The sequence below is a fragment of the Xenopus tropicalis genome, chromosome 4, assembly GCF_000004195.4.
Source record: "Xenopus tropicalis strain Nigerian chromosome 4, UCB_Xtro_10.0, whole genome shotgun sequence".
Taxonomy (NCBI): Eukaryota; Metazoa; Chordata; class Amphibia; order Anura; family Pipidae; genus Xenopus; species Xenopus tropicalis.
Window position 1 is genome coordinate 137,567,370 of NC_030680.2, and position 25,657 is coordinate 137,593,026.

The 25,657-nt window shown below is 43.1% G+C and overlaps 2 protein-coding genes across 5 annotated transcripts in view; both read right to left on the reverse strand.

Moving 5' to 3' along the window:
• lamb2 (laminin subunit beta 2) overlaps positions 1 to 6,878 on the reverse strand; it is a 66,681-nt gene extending 59,803 nt beyond the window's left edge. For both annotated transcript variants that reach the window (XM_002933055.5, XM_004914099.3), the window contains exons 1-2: positions 6,681 to 6,878; positions 1,372 to 1,514 (exon numbers count right to left, since the gene is read on the reverse strand). In XM_002933055.5, the coding sequence (XP_002933101.1) occupies positions 1,372 to 1,411 (40 nt within the window). In that variant the 5' untranslated portion in view covers positions 1,412 to 1,514; positions 6,681 to 6,878. The remainder of the gene's footprint in view (positions 1 to 1,371; positions 1,515 to 6,680) is intronic.
• A 4,495-nt stretch (positions 6,879 to 11,373) lies between these two features.
• The window catches only part of LOC100170549 (uncharacterized loc100170549), a 78,379-nt gene continuing 64,095 nt past the window's right edge, over positions 11,374 to 25,657 (reverse strand). For 2 of the 3 annotated variants that reach the window (XM_031899896.1, XM_012960666.3), the window contains exons 27-35: positions 25,298 to 25,482; positions 24,337 to 24,578; positions 23,147 to 23,350; positions 21,132 to 21,276; positions 20,392 to 20,599; positions 18,794 to 18,935; positions 17,271 to 17,447; positions 16,608 to 16,764; positions 11,374 to 13,237 (exon numbers count right to left, since the gene is read on the reverse strand). In XM_031899896.1, the coding sequence (XP_031755756.1) occupies positions 13,104 to 13,237; positions 16,608 to 16,764; positions 17,271 to 17,447; positions 18,794 to 18,935; positions 20,392 to 20,599; positions 21,132 to 21,276; positions 23,147 to 23,350; positions 24,337 to 24,578; positions 25,298 to 25,482 (1,594 nt within the window). In that variant the 3' untranslated portion in view covers positions 11,374 to 13,103. 3 annotated transcript variants of the gene reach the window in all.

Below are 25,657 nucleotides of genomic sequence, written 5' to 3' on the forward strand. Positions count from 1 at the left end.
TTTTCATGGGAAACAGATCGTATAAATCACAAAGGCCCTTCCTGCCTCCAGGGTTTTTATTTCAGGAAAACGAAGTTTCCTGCACTGTTTTATCCATTGCCCAGAAAGTGAAAGCTTATGTGTTTGTCTTTCATATTCTTCCTGCCAAGCAAAGGCCGGTGTGACGCTTTTTGGGCCAGATTCCCCCCGGGCAGGGGTGCCAGGTTAGGTTACAGGCAGGCTGAGGTTTAGCTCAGGATTTGGCAAAGAGGGCATCTGCCCTGAACCCAAAAATCACAGGGGGGGAGCCTTGGACAATGATGTTTTACAGGTAATTATTTTAGTAATTATCAGGGATCTGTGACATGTATTCATACCCCCAGCTGACCAATTACAACTCCCAGCATCCCACTGACAGATGAAGAAAGCTGGCAGTTGTAGGAAGGTTGCAGGTTGGAGATCCCTGAATCACCTCTTTTCCGTAGACTCTATGTAGAGACTTTTGCATTGAAACATACCCCCCCCCTCTCTTTTGCAGTCCTAGGAAATTTCAGATGGATGCAATTCCTGCTTCAAAGTCAGACAACAACCGCCATTATTGTGGTGACCCTGAGGCACCCATGTGTTCCCTGCGCCACTGCCAGTGTCGTTCCTCAGACTGAAACCAGTAGATAGAGAGAGTGCAGATCACTTTTTGTCCGGCTATGTCTGAATATTGATCCATGGGAGGCAAACAGGTATTGTCCAGCTCAGCATAACTAAGGTGGCATTACGGGTGCAGACATATTGGGCAGTTTGGCTGATTTCTGTCTTACAATCTGACTATTTGTGTATCTGTGGGTGCCTCGGGGGCGGAGGTATTTGGATAGACTGTCCTGCACTCCAATCATATGATAGTTGGTCTGTCCAGAACTAATAAGCTGATGTCTCTTAGATAGGGCATGGGCACATGTGATAGTAACATGGCTGCTTCGCCCTCCTAGATCCAGTGATAGTGACCTGACTGTACAGCTAAGAACTAGCCGGTCTATGTTTGCCTGCCAGGACCAGACCCAGACTGGGATTCAAAATAGGCCCTGTTATTTCCAGTACAGCAAGGCCCAAACAGCCCCCCACTGGAATAAATAGTGAGTGTCTATGGCATCTTACAGCAGCCCCTCTGGCATTTGCCAGAACCCACAGATTGCCAGTCCGGGCCTGCACAGAACCTTCCACTATCTGAATATTAAATAGCTGGACACTTTAAGCCATTCCCCCCTCTCAATCAAATGCTGATGGAATGAGCCCCACAGTCTGGGAGTGTCTATCAGTTTGAGTCAACTGGAAGTCCTTTTCATACATCATATACAGCAGCAAAGCAAGGGTTAAAAAATTAAATAAAAAGCAACCTACCAGTTATCACAATGCCAAATGGCCACAAGGACGGCGCCATTCCCCTCGCAGTGACGCACTTGCTGATTAGCGTTTCAGGCTCTTCAGGAAACCACCAATTTAAATTTGAAAATTCTCTTGCAAATTGTTGTGATTATAGGTCCCTGCAAGCAGAAAATATGTATTTTTAGATTTTTCCATCCATGTATTTGTTTAACCACTTATTATTCATCTCAGACTTGGAGGGGAAGGAACCAGCAATGCTGTTATACATCTAGAAAATCAAACTCGAAAATTGATAAATAAACCCACTAAACTAGTGATGTTCGGGTCAAGAAAAAATTGTCCCACACCTGCCCCTAACCTGCCGGCTCCCAACCCAAACCCTACCCAATATGGCTTCTCCCCTCTATTTATAGCCCCGCTGATGCCATCACAAAAGTAGTGGGATGGAGCAGGCTTGCGCCTATAAAGTCGGAAGCGCAAACCAGCAGTGTAAGGTTGCGACCTGCAAATGATGTGCCGAGGGCGCCCTGAACCCGTCTTACCTATGGATAAACCCATGGGTCTCCTAAACCAAAAGAACATTGTAATTTCTTTGTGTACATATTACATCACTGTGATGTCACACTACAGTAAGTTAATGATAAAGTTGAGGAATATTGGCCTAGAACATAATATCTGTAATTGGATAGAGAACTGGCTGAAGGATAGAGTACAAAGAGTGGTGGTAAATGGAACATTTTCTAATTGGGCCAGTGTGGTTAGTGGGTACCGCAGGGGTCAGTCCTTGGGCCTTTGCTTTTTAACTTGTTTATTAATGACCTGGAGGTGGGCATAGACAGTACTGTTTCTATTTTTGCTGATGACACTAAATTGTGCAAAACTATAAGTTCCATGCAGGATGCTGCCGCTTTGCAGAGCGATTTGACAAAATTAGATAACTGGGCAGCAAACTGGAAAATGAGGTTCAATGTTGATAAGTGCAAAGTTATGCACTTTGGTAGAAATAATATAAACGCAAACTATCTACTGAATGGTAGTGTGTTGGGGGTTTCCTTAATGGAGAAGGATCTAGGGGGTTTTGTAGATAACAAGTTGTCTAATTCCAGGCAATGTCATTCTGTGGCTACTAAAGCAAATAAAGTGCTGTCTTGTATAAAAAAGGGCATTGACTCAAGGGATGAGAACATAATTTTGCCTCTTTATAGGTCCCTGGTAAGGCCTCACCTTGAGTATGGGGGCAGTTTTGGGCTCCAGTCCTTAAGAAGGATATTAATGAGCTGGAGAGAGTGCAGAGACTGCAACTAAACTGGTTAAGGGGATGGAAGCGTTAAACTATGAGAGGGGGCATGACATTAGAAGGGATTATAGGCAGATGGGGGGGGTGTCTTTTTTCCCATAAAAGCAGTTAACGCACCGGAGGCCCCCCCCCTTTAGATTAGAGGAACGGAGCTTCCATTTGAAGCAGCGTAGGGGGTTCCTCACGGTGAGGGCAGTGAGGTTGGGGAATGCCCTTCCTAGTGATGTTGTAATGGCAGATTCTGTTAATGCCTATGAGAGGGGCCTGGATGGGTTCTTGAACAAGCAGAATATCCAAGGTTATTGTGATACTAATATCTACAGTTAGTATTGATGTTTGTATATATAGTTTATGTGTGTGAGTGTATAGATAGGTCAGTATGGGTCTGTATGTGAGTGGATAGGTCAGTATGGGTCTGTATGTGAGTGGATAGATAGGTCAGTGTGGGTCTGTATGTGAGTGGATAGATAGGTCAGTGTGGGTCTGTATGTGAGTGTATTGATAGGTCAGTGTGGGTCTGTATGTGAGTGGATAGATAGGTCAGTATGGGTCTGTATGTGAGTGGATAGATAGGTCAGTGTGGGTCTGTATGTGAGTGGATAGATAGGTCAGTGTGGGTCTGTATGTGAGTGGATAGATAGGTCAGTGTGGGTCTGTATGTGAGTGGATAGATAGGTCAGTGTGGGTCTGTATGTGAGTGGATAGATAGGTCAGTATGGGCCTGTATGTGAGTGTATAGATAGGTCAGTATGGGTCTGTATGTGAGTGGATAGATAGGTCAGTATGGGCCTGTATGTGAGTGTATAGATAGGTCAGTATGGGTCTGTATGTGAGTGTATAGATAGGTCAGTATGGGTCTGTATGTGAGTGTATAGATAGGTCAGTATGGGTCTGTATGTGAGTGTATAGATAGGTCAGTATGGGTCTGTATGTGAGTGTATAGATAGGTCAGTATGGGTCTGTATGTGAGTGTATAGATAGGTCAGTATGGGTCTGTATGTGAGTGTATAGATAGGTCAGTATGGGTCTGTATGTGAGTGGATAGATAGGTCAGTATGGGCCTGTATGTGAGTGGATAGATAGGTCAGTGTGGGTCTGTATGTGAGTGGATAGATAGGTCAGTGTGGGTCTGTATGTGAGTGTATTGATAGGTCAGTGTGGGTCTGTATGTGAGTGTATAGATAGGTCAGTGTGGGTCTGTATGTGAGTGGATAGATAAGTCAGTGTGGGTCTGTATGTGAGTGGATAGATAGGTCAGTATGGGTCTGTATGTGAGTGGATAGATAGGTCAGTGTGGGTCTGTATGTGAGTGGATAGATAGGTCAGTGTGGGTCTGTATGTGAGTGTATAGATAGGTCAGTGTGGGTCAGTATGTGAGTGGATAGATAGGTCAGTGTGGGTCTGTATGTGAGTGGATAGATAGGTCAGTATGGGCCTGTATGTGAGTGGATAGATAGGTCAGTGTGGGTCTGTATGTGAGTGGATGGATAGGTCAGTATGGGTCTGTATGTGAGTGGATAGATAGGTCAGTATGGGTCTGTATGTGAGTGGATGGATAGGTCAGTGTGGGTCTGTATGTGAGTGGATAGATAGGTCAGTATGGGTCTGTATGTGAGTGTATAGATAGGTCAGTGTGGGTCTGTATGTGAGTGGATAGGTCAGTGTGGGTCTGTATGTGAGTGGATAGATAGGTCAGTGTGGGTCTGTATGTGAGTGGATAGATAGGTCAGTGTGGGTCTGTATGTGAGTGGATAGATAGGTCAGTGTGGGTCTGTATGTGAGTGGATAGATAGGTCAGTGTGGGTCTGTATGTGAGTGGATAGATAGGTCAGTGTGGGTCTGTATGTGAGGGGATAGATAGGTCAGTGTGGGTCTGTATGTGAGTGGATAGATAGGTCAGTGTGGGTCTGTATGTGAGTGGATAGATAGGTCAGTGTGGGTCTGTATGTGAGTGGATAGATAGGTCAGTGTGGGTCTGTATGTGAGTGGATAGATAGGTCAGTGTGGGTCTGTATGTGAGTGGATAGATAGGTCAGTGTGGGTCTGTATGTGAGTGGATAGATAGGTCAGTGTGGGTCTGTATGTGAGTGGATAGATAGGTCAGTGTGGGTCTGTATGTGAGGGGATAGATAGGTCAGTGTGGGTCTGTATGTGAGTGGATAGATAGGTCAGTGTGGGTCTGTATGTGAGTGGATAGATAGGTCAGTGTGGGTCTGTATGTGAGTGGATAGATAGGTCAGTATGGGTCTGTATGTGAGTGGATAGATAGGTCAGTGTGGGTCTGTATGTGAGTGGATAGATAGGTCAGTGTGGGTCTGTATGTGAGTGGATAGATAGGTCAGTGTGGGTCTGTATGTGAGTTGATAGATAGGTCAGTGTGGGTCTGTATGTGAGTGGATAGATAGGTCAGTATGGGTCTGTATGTGAGTGTATAGATCGGTCAGTGTGGATCTGTATGTGAGTGTATAGATAGGTCAGTGTGGGTCTGTATGTGAGTGGATAGATAGGTCAGTGTGGGTCTGTATGTGAGTGGATAGATAGGTCAGTTTGGGTCTGTATGTGAGTGGATAGATAGGTCAGTGTGGGTCTGTATGTGAGTGGATAGATAGGTCAGTATGGGTCTGTATGTGAGTGGATAGATAGGTCAGTATGGGTCTGTATGTGAGTGGATAGATAGGTCAGTGTGGGTCTGTATGTGAGTGGATAGATAGGTCAGTATGGGTCTGTATGTGAGTGGATAGATCGGTCAGTGTGGGTCTGTATGTGAGTGGATAGATAGGTCAGTGTGGGTCTGTATGTGAGTGGATAGATAGGTCAGTGTGGGTCTGTATGTGAGTGTATAGATAGGTCAGTATGGGTCTGTATGTGAGTGGATAGATAGGTCAGTGTGGGTCTGTATGTGAGTGGATAGATAGGTCAGTATGGGTCTGTATGTGAGTGTATAGATAGGTCAGTATGGGTCTGTATGTGAGTGGATAGATAGGTCAGTGTGGGTCTGTATGTGAGTGGATAGATAGGTCAGTATGGGTCTGTATGTGAGTGGATAGATAGGTCAGTATGGGTCTGTATGTGAGTGGATAGATAGGTCAGTGTGGGTCTGTATGTGAGTGGATAGATCAGTCAGTGTGGGTCTGTATGTGAGTGGATAGATAGGTCAGTGTGGGTCTGTATGTGAGTGGATAGATAGGTCAGTGTGGGTCTGTATGTGAGTGGATAGATAGGTCAGTATGGGTCTGTATGTGAGTGGATAGATAGGTCAGTATGGGTCTGTATGTGAGTGGATAGATAGGTCAGTATGGGTCTGTATGTGAGTGGATAGATAGGTCAGTGTGGGTCTGTATATGAGTGGATAGATAGGTCAGTATGGGTCAGTATGTGAGTGGATAGATAGGTCAATATAAGTATGTGGGTGCTGGGTTTACTTGGAAGGGTTGAACTTGATTGACTTGTCTTTTTTCAACCCAACATTACTATGTAACTATGTAACAATTGTCATTTCTCTGTGTACATATTACATCACTGTGATGTCACACCTCCCCCATAGTGAAAGGAATACACATATAGTCCCATATTTTCTCTGGGATTATGGAGTTATTCATTAGTAGTGAGATATAGAACGTTATCCCCTTCAGTCATTTTTGGACCTGTTCGGCCAGCGCCTTTCCTTTCAACCATGTTGGACTGTGAGGTCACTGTGAGTCTCCCCCCATCCCCGGTAACTATTTATAGAGGAGCTAAATATGTGCGACATCTGAAATACAAAAGCAACTTCCGACTTTAATTACTTTATCCTCTTGCCGTGGTTTAACCCTCTAGAACCCGACTTGCAGAGAAAGAGTCCATAACGCTAGCTGATCCCCAAGCACCAGTCTGAGCCTACAGCTTGCTGGGGATGCTGGGAGTTGTATTTCATCAATATCAGGTTGTCAAGTCTTAGCCAAGACCTGACAGACAGTTCTAAGTAGTGAAAAGGTGCCAGGTATCCCCCTATTGTGTTTGTCCCCCCCAGAGCACCCTGCACACCTACCTTCCAAGGAGATTTCCTCCAAACTCCATCCACCTCCGAGCTGTCAGCTCTCCCACCGCCAGTTGCATCTGAGACTCCTCTGAAGTTATTTCCAGTGAGGGGGAAAGAGCGGCGAGGGGGGGGGCCAAGCGCTGAAGTGTAACTCGCAGCCAGACAACTGGCAACACAAAGCAGTAGAAAGCCCTGACTGTTTCTGGCACTGTGTGACACACCGGCCAGTGTGAGGGTGGGAATCATACACTCATGTTACACACTTACACTGCTGTGTTGACATTATGGCAGCATCCATTAAAGGGGAACTCCACCCAATAAAAAAAAAACCAAAATGTCATTCTAAGTGGCTTTCCAGTACAAGCTATTTGTGAAGGTGATTGAATCAGGTTAGTAGAGCAAAATAAACTTTACTTACTCTATTTCAAATATTGAATTTATTTTCCCTTCAGTCTTGGAATTAGTAGTCACAGCCAGCAGGCAGCCGCCATTTTGTGTACGCTGTTATTAAGGCAAAGCTTTGTATCTCCCCAAAATCTTATGCCTTTGCCATCCACTTATTGTACAGCGCTGCAGAATATGTTGGTGCTTTATAAATAAATGTTAATAATAATAATCTAGTGATGTATAGGAAGTGCTGAATGGAAAGTGAAAGTAATTCTTATTAAAAATCTGAGCTGTCAATCATATATTGCCTGCCCCGCCTCTATGCCGCAGGCATAGAGGCAGGGCAGGCAATATATGATTGACAGCTCAGATTTTTAAATACATTTATAACAGGTTAAGATAATTGATTAGTGAAGGTAAGGGAAGGTAGGTACTGGGGTTATTCTCCTTAGAAGAGAGACCCCTAAGGGGGGTGGTTACAAGTGACAATAGGACATCTACTGAGACTGGAGTTTTACCATGAGCATAGAAAGGATTTTGTGTTGGAGGACCATACATAATGCAGGCATGGGATCCATTATCTGCAAACCCATTATCCAGAAAGCTCCATCTCCCATAGATAATTCTATGTTTTGCAGATTTTAGGCAAAGCAAAACTGGACAGATTCGCTCATCACTATTTTTTAGTAGACTTAGGGGTATATTTATCATGCTGTATCAAAAGTGGAGTAAAACATTACCAGTGATGTTGCTCATAGCAGCCAATCAGATGCTTTGCTTTGGTTTTCTAACTGTTGAAATCTAATTGCTGATTGGTTGGGGGCAACATCACCAGTAATGCTTCACTCAGGGAAAAATCCTGGTGGGCCCCGGCGGCCCAGACCCGACCCTTGCCGGCGCTCCCCCTGCCCGTTAAATTTATGCGCTCGGGGAAGGACGTCGGGTGGGGGGCCTTGCAAGGGGGGTTAGGGGGGCCCTGGGGGGGGGACGCGGCCGGCGGGGGCACCTTCACCACCCAGTCTGACCCTGGCTTCACTTTTTTTCACAGCATGATAAATATACCCCTTAAAGTATGGAGATCCAAAATCCAGAGAGACCCCTTATCTGGAAAACCCCAGGTCCCAAGCATTCTGGATAACAAATACAATACCTGTACTTGAGAATTGATTCAAGGTAAAGTTTTTTTGCCTGTGAGGCAGAATTGGCTGCTAGTGAGCTGGGGGTGTATAGCCTTACTCATACAGAGAGCAGAGTATTGTGTCCTTCGGTGACTTCTCGTATAAAGAGGTTCTGCCCCCCCTCCAAAAAAATAGGTGGAGAATGCGGCAGGAATGGGATAACAAGTGAAAAAACAGACGCTGCTAAAATTACCCTCATAAAAGGCTGAAATGTTCAAACACTCAGACAGCCGCCCTTACGGCAAAGCACCAACACGCTCTGGGCAAATATTACTGGTGCCGAGGTCAGAGGGGCCCCAGGCAATGCAGGGAAGCCAGGGCCCTCCGAAATACTTGGCTAATTAGGTGTTGTTGAACCTTTGGCTCTTAAGGTGTTGTTAAACTGGAACTTTCCTACAGCAATTGGGAGGATGCTGGGAGTTGTAGTACATCAACAGTGGAAGATGAGATGGGGCAGACTCTCCCCCCTCTGCGGCAAATTAGAGAGGCTTCAGATGGGGTTTTTTCCCTTCCTCTGGATCAACTAGTAGTTAGGTAGGTTATATATAGGCATTATGGTTGAACGTGATGGACGTATGTCAACCCAACTTACTATGTTACTATGTTACTATGTGACTCCCATTACACCCTCACAGCCTTTGGCCACCAGTAGGATGTTGGGAGTTGTAGTTCAAAGGGAAAGACAGTGATCATCATTGGTATAAATCATCAAAATGTCCAACTATTATTTTTGTACTAAAGATATTTTCTTTCCATTGTCCCCACTGCAAGTTTAGGGGGGGGCAGTCCTTCCCTGATCCTGTGCCACGGGGGGGGGGGGGGCATGTAATAGATGTTTAGTCTCCTATTGGTAAGGTTAAGTGGCACTATACTTACAGTAATGAGTTCTGCAGGGAATCAGCACCATAACAACTCCCTGGCACCATTCCTGCTTACACCATTACAGCAATAAGAATAGTAAATGATATTTCAGCCCCCTCCCTTCCACCAAGCAAAGCCGACCAATCCTGCTCTGTCGTTTACACCCACTTGTTTTGGTAAATGGAAGGGAAGAGGAATCCAAAAGGGTTTAATCAGATAAATCTGGGTCTTTTTTCAAGTAATCCTGTCCAGCGGGCTTTTACAATACCTGGAACATAAGAAAAATAGGCAGAGGATATTTAGGCACCCATAGAAACAAATGAATGTGAAATATTTTTGTGTTCTAGTTTTCAAGATAGTACCAGTTTTTACACTCCTCATATAATCAGTTTGAGACAACAATGCCACCTGCTGTTCATTTTGGCTAACTGGCCACAGTCGGCAGAAAATTGTGTGAGAAAAGAATCGTCTAACACTTACATATTTATTTTGAGCAGAGCAACGCCCAAGCAGCTATCTTAATTTTCTGCCGACTGTGTCCAATGAACAGCAAGCTGAGCCGGTGTTTGATGCAATAAAATGCAACATGGTGGCAGAAGTCTATCACTTTCCCCAAAATCCAATTATTTCTATTGTATTTTATTATGGCACATTTACAATGAGCCCAGAAGCAAAAGGGAGCAAAAGAGCACCCTTAGGTGCTCATTCTAAAAGCACTAGCATCCAGGGTCCGACTGCACTCTAGACCTAGCGCCTAAGGTATAGGGAGAGGGGGCTATGCCTACATGCCTCCCCCACCTGTCCTTCATGGACACCTTGCGGCAGAATGCAGGCAGCACTGTATTCATGGGGTCCCTGAGCGCCAGTGTGTAAGAAAGTATAGTGGTTTGTGCCATTTTTTTGCATCTTGCCCCTTGTCCTTAGTAAATGACCCCTACTGGCTTCAAGCAGATTAGTAGTCGGCATCAGACTGGTTAGGATCTGAAGCAGTTGCAGACTCCATTTCATATTACAGTTCTATAAAATGCATAACAGGGGAAATGTACATTGGTGGGTACAAGGCTAAAAACATTGTTATTTTTGTCTGAACATTGGTAGTAATTGCTGTGTAATACACTGTGTTCTCTATGTAACATTAGAGCGCCCTCTATTGGACACTTTTATTGCATAGCTATAACAGTATATAAAGCATAGTGCTTTATTGCCATAGATGTGCTTCAGTGATGTGCGAGTCAGGAAAAACTCAACCCCTACCCTAACCAACAAACCTTAACCTGCACCCTACCCTAACCAACAAACCTTAACCTGCACCCTACCCTAACCAACAAACCTTAACCTGCACCCTACCCTAACCAACAAACCTTAACCTGCACCCTACCCTAATCCACAAACCTTAACCTGCACCCTACCCTAACCCACAAACCTTAACCTGCACCCAACCTTAATCCACACACCCAGGCCCGGATTTGTGGAAAGGCCACAAAGGCCCGGGCCCAGGGCGGCACAAGTTTAGGGGCGGCATGCCGCCCTGCCGCAACAGTTTTTTTTAAATTTGGCTCCCATACGGAGCAGTCGGGACCTCTCCCCACTGCTCCGTATGGGAGTTTAAATGTGCGTTTGCGCATGCGCATTGATCGCGCATGCGCACTGGGGGGAGAGGGCGCCGCGCGATTGCGCATGCGCACTCGTGGGGGGCGGGGGTGGCCTGCACCCTACCCTAACCCACAAACCTTAACCTGCACCCAACCTTAATCCACAAACCTGCACCCTACCCTAACCCACAAACCTTAACCTGCACCCAACCTTAATCCACAAACCTGCACTTTAACCTACGCCCTAACCCTCAAACCTTAAATTGCACCCTTCCTGTTACCCACAAACCTTAACCTGCACACTACCCTAACCCACAAATCTTAACCTGCACCCAACCCACCCATGAAATGTTGCCATTGTAGAACCCGCACCCAACCCTAACCTGCAAATCCTTAACCTGCACCCAACCCTAACCCACAAACCATCCTAAACCAAACTGGATGGATGGGCAATATGTTTGTTTTGAAGTCCAAATTGCCTGACCAAATCTGGGCATGTATGGCGTATGGCCTACTTACTTTCAGTGGAAGTGGGTGGAAAATGCCCACTGTATGTGGCTAATATAAGAGCATAAAGGAGCTGGCTATCAGCACCACACTCAATATGGGCACATACATTCTGTCAGTGGTACAGTCAGTCACTTTAGGAAAAAGCAGAAAAATAACCATTGTTGACTTATTTACTTTATAAAAACACACCATGTTTATTTAATTTTACATATTAACCCCCCCAAAAATCTGCACATTTTTATCCATAGCATGTTCACTTAAAGGGCTACTATACCCTTAAATGTGTGTGCTGATTTCTGATTGGTAACAGAGAACGCCTATCCTGCATAGTTTTACGGTCATGTTCCAGTACGGGCTTCTGGTGCATAAGGAGTTGTAATGCCTCGATTTTTCCATAAAAGGAGAAGGAAAGGTTGAAATCTCTGGGGGGTGCCAAACATTAGGCCCCTCCAGTGACTGTCGGTAGAATGAGTTAGGGTGTGATACACAATGGAACAGCTCCATGTGGCCCCAGATGCACCCTGTACCCTCTGCCTGGGTAAATGAATGCAAAATTATGACAAAAGCAGCTCTCCGGTTATTTTGTAAAGTCATGACAAAAGTGGTAACAAAGGTACTTTGTTGCTTGAGTAAAATCATCACTTTTCAAAATAATCAAAGAGCTGCTGTTTTCATCATTTTTCACCAGCGATTATATTCACTTACCTGATACCCCAGGTTGGTGCTCCTGTTAGCATAAAATTGCCCTGGTTAGGGTCAGACCGGGCCAGTGGGGCACCGGGAAAAAAACAGGTGGGACCCGGCCTTCATGGGCCTGCAACCCCGCCGACCCAGTTTGCTTCCATAGCGGTGCATCTTCCCCCCATCTCAGGAGGAAGCGCAGTATGGAATGGGAGGGAGGGGGTTTGATGTGGCGACTGGGGGGGTTGCCCAAGCACCAGCCCCGGTGGGCCCCAGACACCATAGTCCGACCCCGGCCCAGGGTTCCTCAAGTGAGCACCACAGAATGATCCTCTTCTCTTCCTGCTTCTTCTTCCTTCACTAAACCCGAACTTTAACAGAAAGCCAGCCTTATACACTTTTGCACAGGGTCAGACTGAGGTGGAGATCGGGTCTGGGTTGGCGGGGTTCACAAGGTTTTTTTCCGGTGTCTCACCAGTCCAGTCCGACCCTGACTTTGCATGCGTCACCCTGTCATTTTAAAGAAAGAAGAACCAGGAAGAAGACGGTCACTCCATGGTGCTCACTGAGAAGAACCCTAGGCCAGGGCAGTTATCTATTAACAGGAGCAACGACCCAGGGTATCAGGCAAGTAAATAGAATTACTAAGGGGAGCATAGCTTTTGGCACCTTCAGTGATTTTACCTTTCCTTCTCCTTTAAGACATGTTTTTGGCTGAATATGACCTCAGTGACATCAGACCATAACACTACTGGAGGTCTGTGGCAGCAGGATAAGGAAGGTTCTGGGCAGACAGCTATGGAACAATGATATCTTCAAAGCTTCAGCATGTTATTATCCTTTTGCTTGGTAATGTCACCAACATGATGAGCAAAATCAGACCAACCCAAAATTTTTGGTCGCGGTCAGATTCAGAGATGGCCAAAATGATGTGGGGACCTGCCCGTCCAACATCTCATTCCCAAACCAAGATTGAAGTTGCTCCTTCCCTGGCTCTAATCTTCTGGGAAGGCGTTTTGGAACACGCTATGAGAGGTTTGTGGGAAAGCAAAGAGAGACTATTTATATACTCCTTACAATTAGAGTGGTAAAATGAATAGAAAGATATAGTTGCCCTTTAATGAACCTAGAGAACATTTTTTCCCCAAATAGCTTTTTATTTGTATCAATACACAGTGGCTAAATATAATCTTCATTATCAGACATGGGGCAGGGCTGTGGGATTAGCAGGTGGAGTATATATTGGACTTCTCTCGTATATCATTTAGCAGTTGCGTTGTCTGATTCTCCAGTTGCTCGATCGTAAGAATCTTGGCCGTCATGTTCGCTTCATTGGCCCTGAATTGTGCTTCTAGTTCTGCAATGATATAAGATACACAATGACATCATTTAAATACCTTAGAAAATTACAGACGCCCCTGCCCATTAGCTCTATTACTCTCCTGTTTGTACATGTAACTTACTTTCCATTAACAGAAACTTTAATAGGTCTCAACAGCACCACCTGCTGGTCAGTTTCCAACTGTGATCCAATCAAACATCAGATCAGCCCTCTTTCTTTCTTCTGACAACTTCCTCAACTGGATCACGGTTGGAAACTGACCAGCAGGTGGCACTGTTGTAACAAAATTCATTCATTACAAATTTGCAATGGTTTTTAAGTTGGTATAATTGCTATTAGCAGCAGTGTCTGCCCTGGGGGCTCTGGCATATGAAACTATGTAACTAGTGATGAGCAAAATTTTAGCCACGCATTGGATTCGCAGCAAATTTCCAGATTTTGCCACTGATGAATTGTTTTGCAAAACTTCAGCGAAAATCAGCCGCGAAAAAAAATTGTTGTGTGTAACAAAAACAATCGCATCAAAATGGACGCAGTAAAAATAGGCAAAGAAAGACGCGTGTGACAAAAAAATTTCCGCTCCTGCCTTGCTGGAGGAGTCTGACCTTTGCAACATTGTTTAACCAGGAGTTCAACAAATTTTTTTGCGGAACGGGTGCAAAAATTTGCGGCATTTGTTGCGTTTTACTGATTTTTTCCTAAGTTTTCATAATGTTTCGGGGAAGCAAAATGGGACAGATTCACCCATCTCTAGTCAACTGTTGTGGCTGTATAGAGGGTTTTTCCTCTTGTCAGACTGATTTATCTCTGTAAGGGCAGGGGTACATGGGGGGGATTAGTCACGCTGCAACAAATCTCTGTTGTCGAGGGCAACTAATCTCCCCGCAATTCCATCCCACCGGCTAGAATGTAAATCACCAGTGGGATGGAATATGTGGCGCCGGGATTTGCCGGTCGGCGAAGTTTCCTCTCAAGGCAACTTCGGCAAATTGCGGCTAGTATTAGAGCTAGTATTAGAGCTAGCAATAGAGCTAGTATTAGAGCTAGTATTAGATCTAGCAATAGAGCTAGTATTAGAGCTAGTATTAGTGCTAGTATTAGAGCTAGTATTAGAGATAGCAATAGAACTAGTATTAGAGCTAGTATTAGTGCTAGTATTAGAGCTAGCAATAGAGCTAGTATTAGAGCTAGTATTAGTACTAATATTAGAGCTAGTATTAGAGCTAGCAATAGGGCTAGTATTAGAGCTAGCAATAGAGCTAGTATTAGTGCTAGTATTAGAGCTAGTATTAGAGCTAGTATTAGTGCTAGTATTAGTGCTAGTATTAGAGATAGCAATAGAGCTAGTATTAGAGCTAGTATTAGTACTAATATTAGAGCTAGTATTAGAGCTAGCAATAGGGCTAGTATTAGAGCTAGCAATAGAGCTAGTATTAGTGCTAGTATTAGAGCTAGTATTAGAGCTAGCAATAGAGCTAGTATTAGAGCTAGTATTAGTACTAATATTAGAGCTAGCAATAGGGCTAGTATTAGAGCTAGCAATAGAGCTAGTATTAGAGCTAGCAATAGAGCTAGTATTAGAGCTAGTATTAGAGCTAGTAATAGAGCTAGTATTAGAGCTAGTATTAGAACTAGTAATAGAGCTAGTATTAGTGCTAGTATTAGAGCTAGTAATAAAGCTAGTATTAGAGCTAGTATTAGTGCTAGCAATAGAGCTAGTATTAGAGCTAGCAATAGGGCTAGTATTAGAGCTAGCAATAGAGCTAGTATTAGTGCTAGTATTAGAGCTAGTATTAGAGCTAGCAATAGAGCTAGTATTAGAGCTAGTATTAGTACTAATATTAGAGCTAGTATTAGAGCTAGCAATAGGGCTAGTATTATAGCTAGCAATAGAGCTAGTATTAGAGCTAGTATTAGTGCTAGTATTAGAGCTAGCAATAGGGCTAGTATTAGAGCTAGTATTAGTACTAATATTAGAGCTAGTATTAGAGCTAGCAATAGGGCTAGTATTAGAGCTAGCAATAGAGCTAGTATTAGAGCTAGCAATAGAGCTAGTATTAGAGCTAGTATTAGAGCTAGTAATAGAGCTAGTATTAGAGCTAGTATTAGAACTAGTAATAGAGCTAGTATTAGTGCTAGTATTAGAGCTAGTAATAAAGCTAGTATTAGAGCTAGTATTAGTGCTAGCAATAGAGCTAGTATTAGAGCTAGAATTATAGCTAGCAATAGAGCTAGTATTAGAGCTAGTATTAGTGCTAGTATTAGAGCTAGCAATAGGGCTAGTATTAGAGCTAGTATTAGTACTAATATTAGAGCTAGTATTAGAGCTAGCAATAGGGCTAGTATTAGAGCTAGCAATAGAGCTAGTATTAGAGCTAGCAATAGAGCTAGTATTAGAGCTAGTATTAGAGCTAGTAATAGAGCTAGTATTAGAGCTAGTATTAGAACTAGTAATAGAGCTAGTATTAGTGCTAGTATTAGAGCTAGTAATAAAGCTAGTATTAGAGCTAGTATTAGTGCTAGCAATAGAGCTAGTATTAGAGCTAGCAATAGGGCTAGTATTAGAGCTAGCAATAGAGCTAGTATTAGTGCTAGTATTAGAGCTAGTATTAGAGCTAGCAATAGAGCTAGTATTAGAGCTAGTATTAGTACTAATATTAGAGCTAGTATTAGAGCTAGCAATAGGGCTAGTATTATAGCTAGCAATAGAGCTAGTATTAGAGCTAGTATTAGTGCTAGTATTAGAGCTAGCAATAGGGCTAGTATTAGAGCTAGTATTAGTACTAATATTAGAGCTAGTATTAGAGCTAGCAATAGGGCTAGTATTAGAGCTAGCAATAGAGCTAGTATTAGAGCTAGCAATAGAGCTAGTATTAGAGCTAGTATTAGAGCTAGTAATAGAGCTAGTATTAGAGCTAGTATTAGAACTAGTAATAGAGCTAGTATTAGTGCTAGTATTAGAGCTAGTAATAAAGCTAGTATTAGAGCTAGTATTAGTGCTAGCAATAGAGCTAGTATTAGAGCTAGAATTATAGCTAGCAATAGAGCTAGTATTAGAGCTAGTATTAGAGCTAGTATTAGTGCAGGGTAGAAATAATTTTTACTTAAAATGTGCAAGTGTTACTTTTCCTTTAGAGGGATTCTGTCATGATTTTTATGGTGTAGTTTTTATTACTAAATGACACTGTTTACATAGCAAATAATTCTTTGCAGTGGGATGGATTATTGCCCCCACCGCGTAATGACAAGCGGCCCCCAATCGTTGTGCCCTAGGCAGCTGCCTCTTCTGCCTACCCCTAGTTCCGGCCCTGGGTACAACAACGAAAAAATCAAGTTTTGGTGAAAAACCCATTCATAAATCTGTAGAAGTAAGAAAAAATCTCACTTGCGAGCTCCTTCTTGGCTGTATTTGCTTTATCATACAGAGCTTTGGCCTCCTCCTTTATCTTCTCTATCCTGTCCAGGGCGGTGCCAGACGAGCTGTTGTAACCGCCAACCTTCTCTTTCAGATCATCGTACTTCCTCTGAACGTCGTCCATTTCCTGCGGGAAAGAGCTGCTTATGAATATATTCAAACTGGAATTGATTTTCTTGAAAAAAGATTGAGACCTTGTTTATGCCCCTGAATTTGATACTTGATGCCCATGCCCAAGCTACACAATTCAGGGAGTTTAGTGATATCTAGGAAGTGCAAAATGTAAAGTGAAAGTAATTGCCTGCCCTATGCCTAAGGCAAAGAGGTGGAGCAGGCAATATATGATTGACAGCTGAGACTTTTAAATACCTTTATAACAGGTATGGATGTTAATACCCACTTAGACGCAATGGCTGAACCTTGTTCCATCTAGATGTACAGTACAAACAGGGCAAGGGATTTGCAGGATCATCAAGTTGTATTTATTTTTTTCAGTGTGATTGGCTCCCCAAGATTGGCCTTTCTGACCTCAAAAATACAACCCCGCCATCCAAATAGGATTCATGGTGATGTATATTAGAACCTGATGACCTATTAGAGAAGTCCAAGGAAGATGGTGCACATAGTCCTTACCTTTCTCAGCTCCCCAGTGGAATTGAGGACCAAGTTGGCTCTTTCTTTTGCATCGCTGGCTATTTGCCTGTTGGACTCAGTCTTATCCAGCAAGTCGTCAACTTTCTCAGAGAGATTTCCTATTCGTTCCATAATGTCCATCTCTTTCTGTTCAACTCCAGTCAGGGTCTGCATGGTCTGTTAGCAATCGGAGCACAAGTACAGCCCATTATACACCCAGTTCTGGATAAATGTGTAGGTCCTTCCAAGCTCAACAGAAATAGCGCTTGGGGTTTAGTGTTTAGGTCTGCACCTTGGTACTTGGCCACAGAGCCACCCATGTATATGCAGTAAAGGTAACATTGTCTGTTACCCAGAATGCTTAGCATCCCAATAAGGGATCTTTCTGTAATTTGGATCTCCTACCTTGTCTGAAAAAAAAAAATTATTTAAACATCAATTAAACCCAATAGGATTGTTTTGCCCCCAATAAGGGGTAATTATATCTTAGTTGGGATCAAGTACAGGTACTGTTTTATTATTACAGAGAAAAGGGAATCATTTAACCATGAAATAAACCCAATAGGGCTGTTCTGCCCCCAATAAGGGGTAATTATATCTTAGTTGGGATCAAGTACAGGTACTGTTTTATTATTACAGAGAAAAGGGAATCATTTAACCATTAAATAAACCCAATAGGGCTGTTCTGCCCCCAATAAGGGGTAATTATATCTTAGTTGGGATCAAGTACAGGTACTGTTTTATTATTACAGAGAAAAGGGAATCATTTAACCATGAAATAAACCCAATAGGGCTGTTCTGCCCCAATAAGGGGTAATTATATTTTAGTTGGGATCAAGTACAGGTACTGTTTTATTATTACAGAGAAAAGGGAATCATTTAACCATTAAATAAACCCAATAGGGCTGTTCTGCCCCCAATAAGGGGTAATTATATCTTAGTTGGGATCAAGTACAGATACTGTTTTATTATTACAGAGAAAAGGGAATCATTTAACCATTAAATAAACCCAATAGAGCTGTTCTGCCCCCAATAAGGGGTAATTATATCTTAGTTGGGATCAAGTACAGGTACTGTTTTATTATTACAGAGAAAAGGGAATCATTTAACCATTAAATAAACCCAATAGGGCTGTTCTGCCCCAATAAGGGGTAATTATATCTTAGTTGGGATCAAGTACAGGTACTGTTTTATTATTACAGAGAAAAGGGAAATCACGTATCATTTTTTATAAATTGAAATGATTTAATTGTTTGATTTATTATTCAGTATATTCCCTTTTATATACACTTATATACACTGGATCATTTGTCTGCTTCTCAAAAGAACCATGACCTTAGTAAGAGGAGTGAATATTATTTTTATTATTACATTAATTATTACATTATTATTTGTACATTTGATCCAAAAAAGATCCCTTATCTGGAAAACCCCAGGTCCCAAGCATTTTGGATAACTGGTCTCATACCTGTGTATCATTCCTGTCATATTACTTTGTAGGTGTCTCACCCCCTTCCCCTCACCTGTTCCACTTTGCTTTTCACATCTTTAATGCTCTGCTTGGCCTTCTTTAAAGCTTTCTCTGCAGATTTGGCTTTGGCCTCTGCCTCCTGTAGCAGCGCCTGGGCATCAGATATATTTGCACTCACAGCCTCGGCCTTGGCCCTGTGTGCGGAGTAAAAAGTAGTTAAGAAACTGAGAAAAAAGTCATCTTATAGAGGAACTCCGACTTCTAAAACAAAATGTGTTAAAGAGCCCCACACAACACAGAAACCCCTAATATCCCTATCACTGTAATCTGTTCCTTCAAAAAGTTTGAATTAATACCATTTTATATGCTGAAATCCAGCTGCAAAACAGTTCTTCTCTTTCTGCATCATTTAAAATCCTGGCAGGGGAGGAGGGACTAAAACATTTATGTTTGCACTGCGATGTTCCTTCCCTTATTGACATACATGTGTAGGGAATTGTGGGATTTGGAGGATGCAGGCTATGGCATCCTCCTCTCTTGCCTGGAACTCTCTCACACTAAGTCCTGGCAGCACCCGAGTAGCGGAAGGCCAAATCTGAGGTAAAAGGTGACTCGTGGAAGAGTGGGCTGAGATTGTAATCTTGGCGTTTGTTCACTGGGATCCCTACACTTCAGGCAATATGGCCTGGGAGAGTTACCTCCAATCTGACTCTCCTATGTTGGAGCTCAGAACTGCTCTTTCTAGCTCAACGCTAACTGCCTTACACCCCTAGAGTGGTACTGGTACGGGGGCTACACCTGCCGATATCTAATGCCTCATTCATGGGGCCCTGTTTCCCGACTTCACCGAGGGCCCAACACCTTTACTTGGCCCAGCGTCCTGGCCCCCAGCAGCCACCCACCCCTTTTCTCATGTGGAAGACAAAGAGCAAGTGCCACTCCTTTCCCAGACCAAATCAAAGTGAGCCAGGAAGTGGTCACCCTACCTGCTAGCCAATAGCAATAGCCAAGCATATGATCATGGGGGGGGGGATTTTATGAAGCTTTGGGAGGCTATGTGCACACAAGTAGCGCTATATACATATATATATATAAAGAATAAAAAAAAATATATATATATATATATATTTATATGATTAGCGAATCTGTCCCGTTTCACTTTGTTTTACTTTTTCTTCACTCTGCAAATTTTTGTTACACTGAATTTTTGCAGCAGTTTTGCTATGTATAAACTGAATGCCAAACCTGTTTAGCTTTTAGTCAAACAGATACATTTTGTTGCCTGCCTAGCGTGATCGCTTCTCATTTCAAGCACAAATCTTCTGTAACCACAAGTGTCCCCCTCCCTTCTGTAACACGCTGGAAAACTCCTTTTCAGAAAGAAATAATTAGCAGTTTGTGCTTCTGTTCCCTGGCACGGCACTGGCCGATTACAGCCTGAAATAGTCTGTGTGGTCGCATGTGGAATGTGTAAGTGCGGGAAGCAGCTGGGGACCCTCCACTTTATCAGCCTGAATTTAACTGAATAGTGACTCTTCCCCCCTTTCTGCGTATATCTGGCCTGACCATGGCCCATGGAACGGACCTTCACATGGAACGGACCTTCACTATACACACGGCGCACCCATGCCCATTGCCCATGCCACTTACTGTGCCTTCACGGCCTCTTTGTGCAGGTTCTTGGCAGTGGCCAAGATTTCAGAGGTGTTGGTCAGGATCTCATCGGTGCAGCTGAGGTTCCCAATACTTTCTTTGATCTCATTGACCAGTGCCTCAATGTCGCCAGGACTGGCGGGCAGAGAGATGTTCAAGACTTGTCGAGCCACTAACTCAATGCTTTCTGGATCAGCACCCTCTTCTGCAGAAAAGAATTACAAGTAAAAAGTCAAAACTAATCAAGTCTATAATAATATACTCAAATGCAACTAACTGTACCCACCAGGGGCTAATTATTGCACCACGGTGCCACCCTTCAGTTGTAGTGGGTGATGAAATGGGTACAAATGTGTGATATCAAACTAATTAATAATATTCTGGGTTCCACCTGTATTTAGTAGACAATGTGCCCTTTTTGCAGGGTGTTTTAGTTCTAGTGTGACTTAGGTACCCCCTCAGGTGCCCCAACCCCTTGGATGTTGCTCTCAGTGCCCCCAAACCAGGGAGTTATTTTTGAATTCCTGACTTGGGGGCAAGTTTGGTTGAATAAAAACAAGATTTCCTACCAAATAAAGCCCCTGTAAGCTGATAGGGTGCATAGAGGCCCCTAATAGCCAATCTTAGCCCTTATTTGGCTCCTCCATGAACTTTTATGGTGCTTGTGTTGCTCTCAGAGTCTTTTTACATTTGACTGTGGCTCACGAGTAAGAAAGGTTGGGGATCCCTGCTCTTACCAGTTAGAAAATCTTTAATCTTCTTAATAAATTCCCGTAGCTTCTCTGTTGAATCCTCTATACGGCGCTTGGATTCTTTGGCGTTGGCCAGTGTGGCTTCTGTCTGAACCTTGGCATCTTGAGCAATTCCCTGGATATCTTGTATCTGACAAAAGATGGCAAAAAAAGTTAAAAATAATGAGCTTTATATCCCAGCCATAGGCTACAAAGCATGTCTCTGGGGGGGCAGGATTATAGGGGCCCTAACCAATGCCTCAAATAAAGCTATATTTATATGTATGCACAGATATTAGGCTCTTCATCATTGGCTGGGAGCTGTAGTTCCCAGCTCTCTTCAGTGGCCCACTTATTGCCATGGGATAGTGCAGTGAGACTTCAGCATTTTTTTACCCTCCTGATGATTAAATAATAAATTCTATCACTAAGTCGTAGTTGCTTTGTGATCTCCCTATGTTACGTAACACTATAGGCCCCCATACACGGGCCGACTATAGCTGCCGATATCGGTCCCTTGGACCGATTCGGCAGCTAATCGGCCCATGTATGGGCAGAACAGAGCAGCCTGGCCGACCGAGATCTGGCCTGAAATTGGCCAGATCTCGATCGGCCAGGTTAGAAAATCCAGTCCCCAGGGCCAAACGATCGGATTATTTTTTTTTTTAAGTCCCTTGCTACCCGATATCGGGTGAAGATCCGCTCGCTTGGCGACATCGCCAAGCTAGTGGATCTTATAGTGTATGGGCACCTTTAGCCGATATAGAGCTGGTAGGCAGAAATGTCATTGGAGAACACTCTTGCATCTATAATAGGTTGATGAGGTGTAATGGGAGAAGGTTGTGGATGGCTTATGTCCCCATTAAGCATTACTGTCATAGACTTCATAGGGCCCAGGGAAAAGATTCCATTGGTGGGGGGTCCCGCTAGAAAATCCATAATTTGATTCAATGGGATATCCAAACTTCCTTTTGAAATCACTAGTTTTTTATTATAGTTAATAATGGGCCCCAACTACTAACCAAATATATGTTGTTGAGGAAGAAAAGCAATTAATAAAGATTTGTATGTGCAATTTCTAATACTATTGAGCCCATTTACTAACGTTCTTACGAACATGAAACATTTGAGGTTTTCACTTTTTATTGTGTCCAGTTTTTTAATAAATGAGTAGATATTCGTGCTTTTTTTTAAGCAGTCAATTTTGACGTGGTAAAAAAAGACATGAAAATTACACAAATACCAATTTTGATAAATCGACCTCCACAACTGAATAATACTACCTGGTCTAAAGAGCAAAAAAGAGCTAAAGAGTAAATAAGTGAAATCCAATGGCAAAATCCACTGGTTTAGGATTCGGCCGAATCCATCATGAATGATTTGGCCGAATCCCCAACCAAATCAGAAACCTAATTAACATATGCAAATGAGGGTACGGAAGGGTCAAATGAACATTTTCTTCTTTCATGTTCATGTCACAAAAAGTTGGGATTTTAACGATTTAGGTTTGGCCAGGCACATGACTTCTGTCGAATCCTGCTGAAAAAGGCTGAATCCTGGCCAAATCTGGAACTAAATCCTGGATTCGGTACATCCCTATAAATAAGGCGGGGCCTCAGCTCTTATGATAAGTAGAAAACTAAAGAAACTAAAATAAATGGGGGATACTTCATTCAAAAGTTTTTGCAGATGTAATGACTGATGTTGGGCCGACATCCCCCTGGGGAAAAGCCCTTTTGAGCCCTGCCTGTCCCTCAAAGTAGAAAGGGCCCAATACAAACAGTTACTATTTATATTCAGCAGACCTGATTGTCCTCACTATTCTGTAGCCCTGGAAACACAACTTTTTCCTGAACCAGAGTTTGACATGACATATGTTCTGGGTCAGCCTAACGTTCTAGGTGTTGATTAACTGTAGATGAACTAGATGTTTTCCTTTTCCCCAAAAAAATATGGACCATATATTTTTTATGTTCTACAACAAATGATGAGACAGTGCAGATAGATTAGTAGATAGATACCTTTTGAGCAATGTCTTTCAGCCTGTTGGCCATGTTCTCCAGCTCCAGGGTGATGTTCTGCGCTGTGCTAAGGGCCTTTGCAGAAACTGGCAGAGCTCCGTTACAGTCGTCGCCCCCACATTTTCTCTTCCCGTCTTCATCTCTACAGTTTGCTCCCCCACATGGCGAGTCCTCACATTCCTGGTCTCCTGGGGCCCCGCAGATCTTCCAAGGAAAGAACCCAAAATATAAAGAGAGGGATATTATGATAGTGAATTGAAGCATGACTTGTAACGTCAGTAGACTGATTAGGAGATTGGCTACAGGCACAACTGAAATTACTGAGCAATTTTTCTGTTTCACCATAACAGATGTCTCTCCTGCTCATTCCCAGTATACGCTCAGGGGTACGATCTCTTTGCTCCATACAGTATCAGTTCTAACGGTGACCAACATGCCAACATATAATTGTACTAGTAGCTCAAATGACTTCTTCTCTCAAAGTGGCAACAACTTTCTTCCTTGATAAAATTTTCTCTCTTTTTACCAATACTGTAAAGTTTTCCAATTTTCTCAGAGATGGTTATATAGTAATAAAGGCATAAGGGGCTCTTTTACCAAGAGGACAGCATAAAAAAATGAAATTTCATATCTAATTCTTCATGTTTTTACCCACAATGCAGTGTTTTTTCCAATGTCATTGTGGCTAAGAACCCGAGTTGCACGTGAGTCTTGGTGAAACCAAAGTTTTTTGGATTCTTGTGCTCATCATTATAACAAAGATGGTGCCTACTGACCCAGGCCAAGGATGGAACCCTTTCATTTACAACCAGTTTGAAGGTGGCAGTAGCTCCCTTGTGTCAATAGGTAAACTTCAGAAGAGAAGGTAGGACGGACACAATGGTGGCCAAGCACACAAGTCAAATTGTGCCCATGGAGTTACATATAGCAACAAATTGGCAGCTAAAGATATTATTTATTTTTGCTATCGTTAACTGTACTCATTCAGTTTAGCATCAATATTAGTAAAATAGCCCCATTGTGCCATACAAAAGAAGTCTATGGAATACTCATGCAAGAAGACTACTACAAAAATATATTTTGTATGGTTTCACTGGCTTAATATCAAATAGCAGACAACACAACTTTAGTCTAGTAAATCACTTCCAAACCGTGCACTAAGAGACTTAATATAATATAAATATATTTACCTTCTCATTGATTTTGGAAACATTGAGTCCCTGGACCTTCTTTTGCAGCTCCTTCAATGAGCTCTTCTGAGCAGTCATGTTTCTTTTGTATGTGTCAAGTTTCTCCTTGAGAAGCCTCTCAGTTTCTTCCCTTGTTTGCTGCGACTGGAAAACAGGACTTCCCGGACCATACACAGAGCCATTGGCAATCTTCTCTGCCTCCGTGGATTCTAAATACGACTTCACGATGCTGTTGTATGATTCTAGGAAGAGGAGAATTGTTATGCTCAAAGTGCCTGGTTAATGGCGACTGGCTGGAAAGGCTGTAGCTGGAATTTATGGTAAGAAGAGCAGATGTTTGCAGGCAATAATGCCTAACTGCCTTACCCACAGCAGTGTAACTATAGGGGATGCAGACCCTATGGCTTTCGGGATGGCTCAGGGGTACAGAAGGCCCAGTCCGATCCTTACTGATGTGTTAAAATTATATACGCAAAACAGGTCATACTTTGGAATATTTTGGTGCCCTCCTGCCCTAAAATGATTTTGTTGTGGGGCCTAGTAACCTGTAGTCACCCATCTGAATATAGATTATAGGGCTGTTTTTGTTTTTACTCATGTTTCAGGGGACCCTAACTTAGTGATATTATGGGGTATAAACAGTGGCCTAACTAGATGTCACTGGGCCCCACAGTAAATTCAATTCAGGGCCCCAAAACATTGGTAAGTGGACCTATTCTATCAAGATATATTGAAATTGATAATTTCTGGGCTCTAGTGGGCCCCTTGCGCTCCTGGGCCCCCTAAAACCTGCTTCCTCTGTAGTTACGTCCCTGGGTATAAACAAAACTGTAAGTGGTCTGCAAGTCCCCTCCATGGTCTATACAACTCGGCCTATGGCCTTGCTCCTTTATTTCACAATAGGGGGAACATTAATATTACATGACATGCGGTAAAGTACTGGTTTATCAAAAGGCTTTACCATTGAATCCTGCCGCTACTATGGCCTCTATCTGCACTTTCAGATCATACACTGTCTCATTCACAACAGTAATATCTAACGTCAGCTGGTCCAGCTTTCCCCTCTGCCATCGGTCCTTCGCCTCCGTGCCGTTCATTTGCTTTTCCTGAGTGTGTAGCTGAAATGAGAGCTGAGCCACTTCAGAACTGCAGGGAGAATAGGGCAGAAGAAGACATAAAGTGATTGGCTAAGGAGCAATTAATGTAAACACCATCTAAAAACATCTAATGATAGTCCAAGGGTGGATTTGTGTCAATATGTTCTCAATATGTTCTCCTGGTGTAACAGACGCCACAGAGAAACCCCACAAAGAAGTCCAAG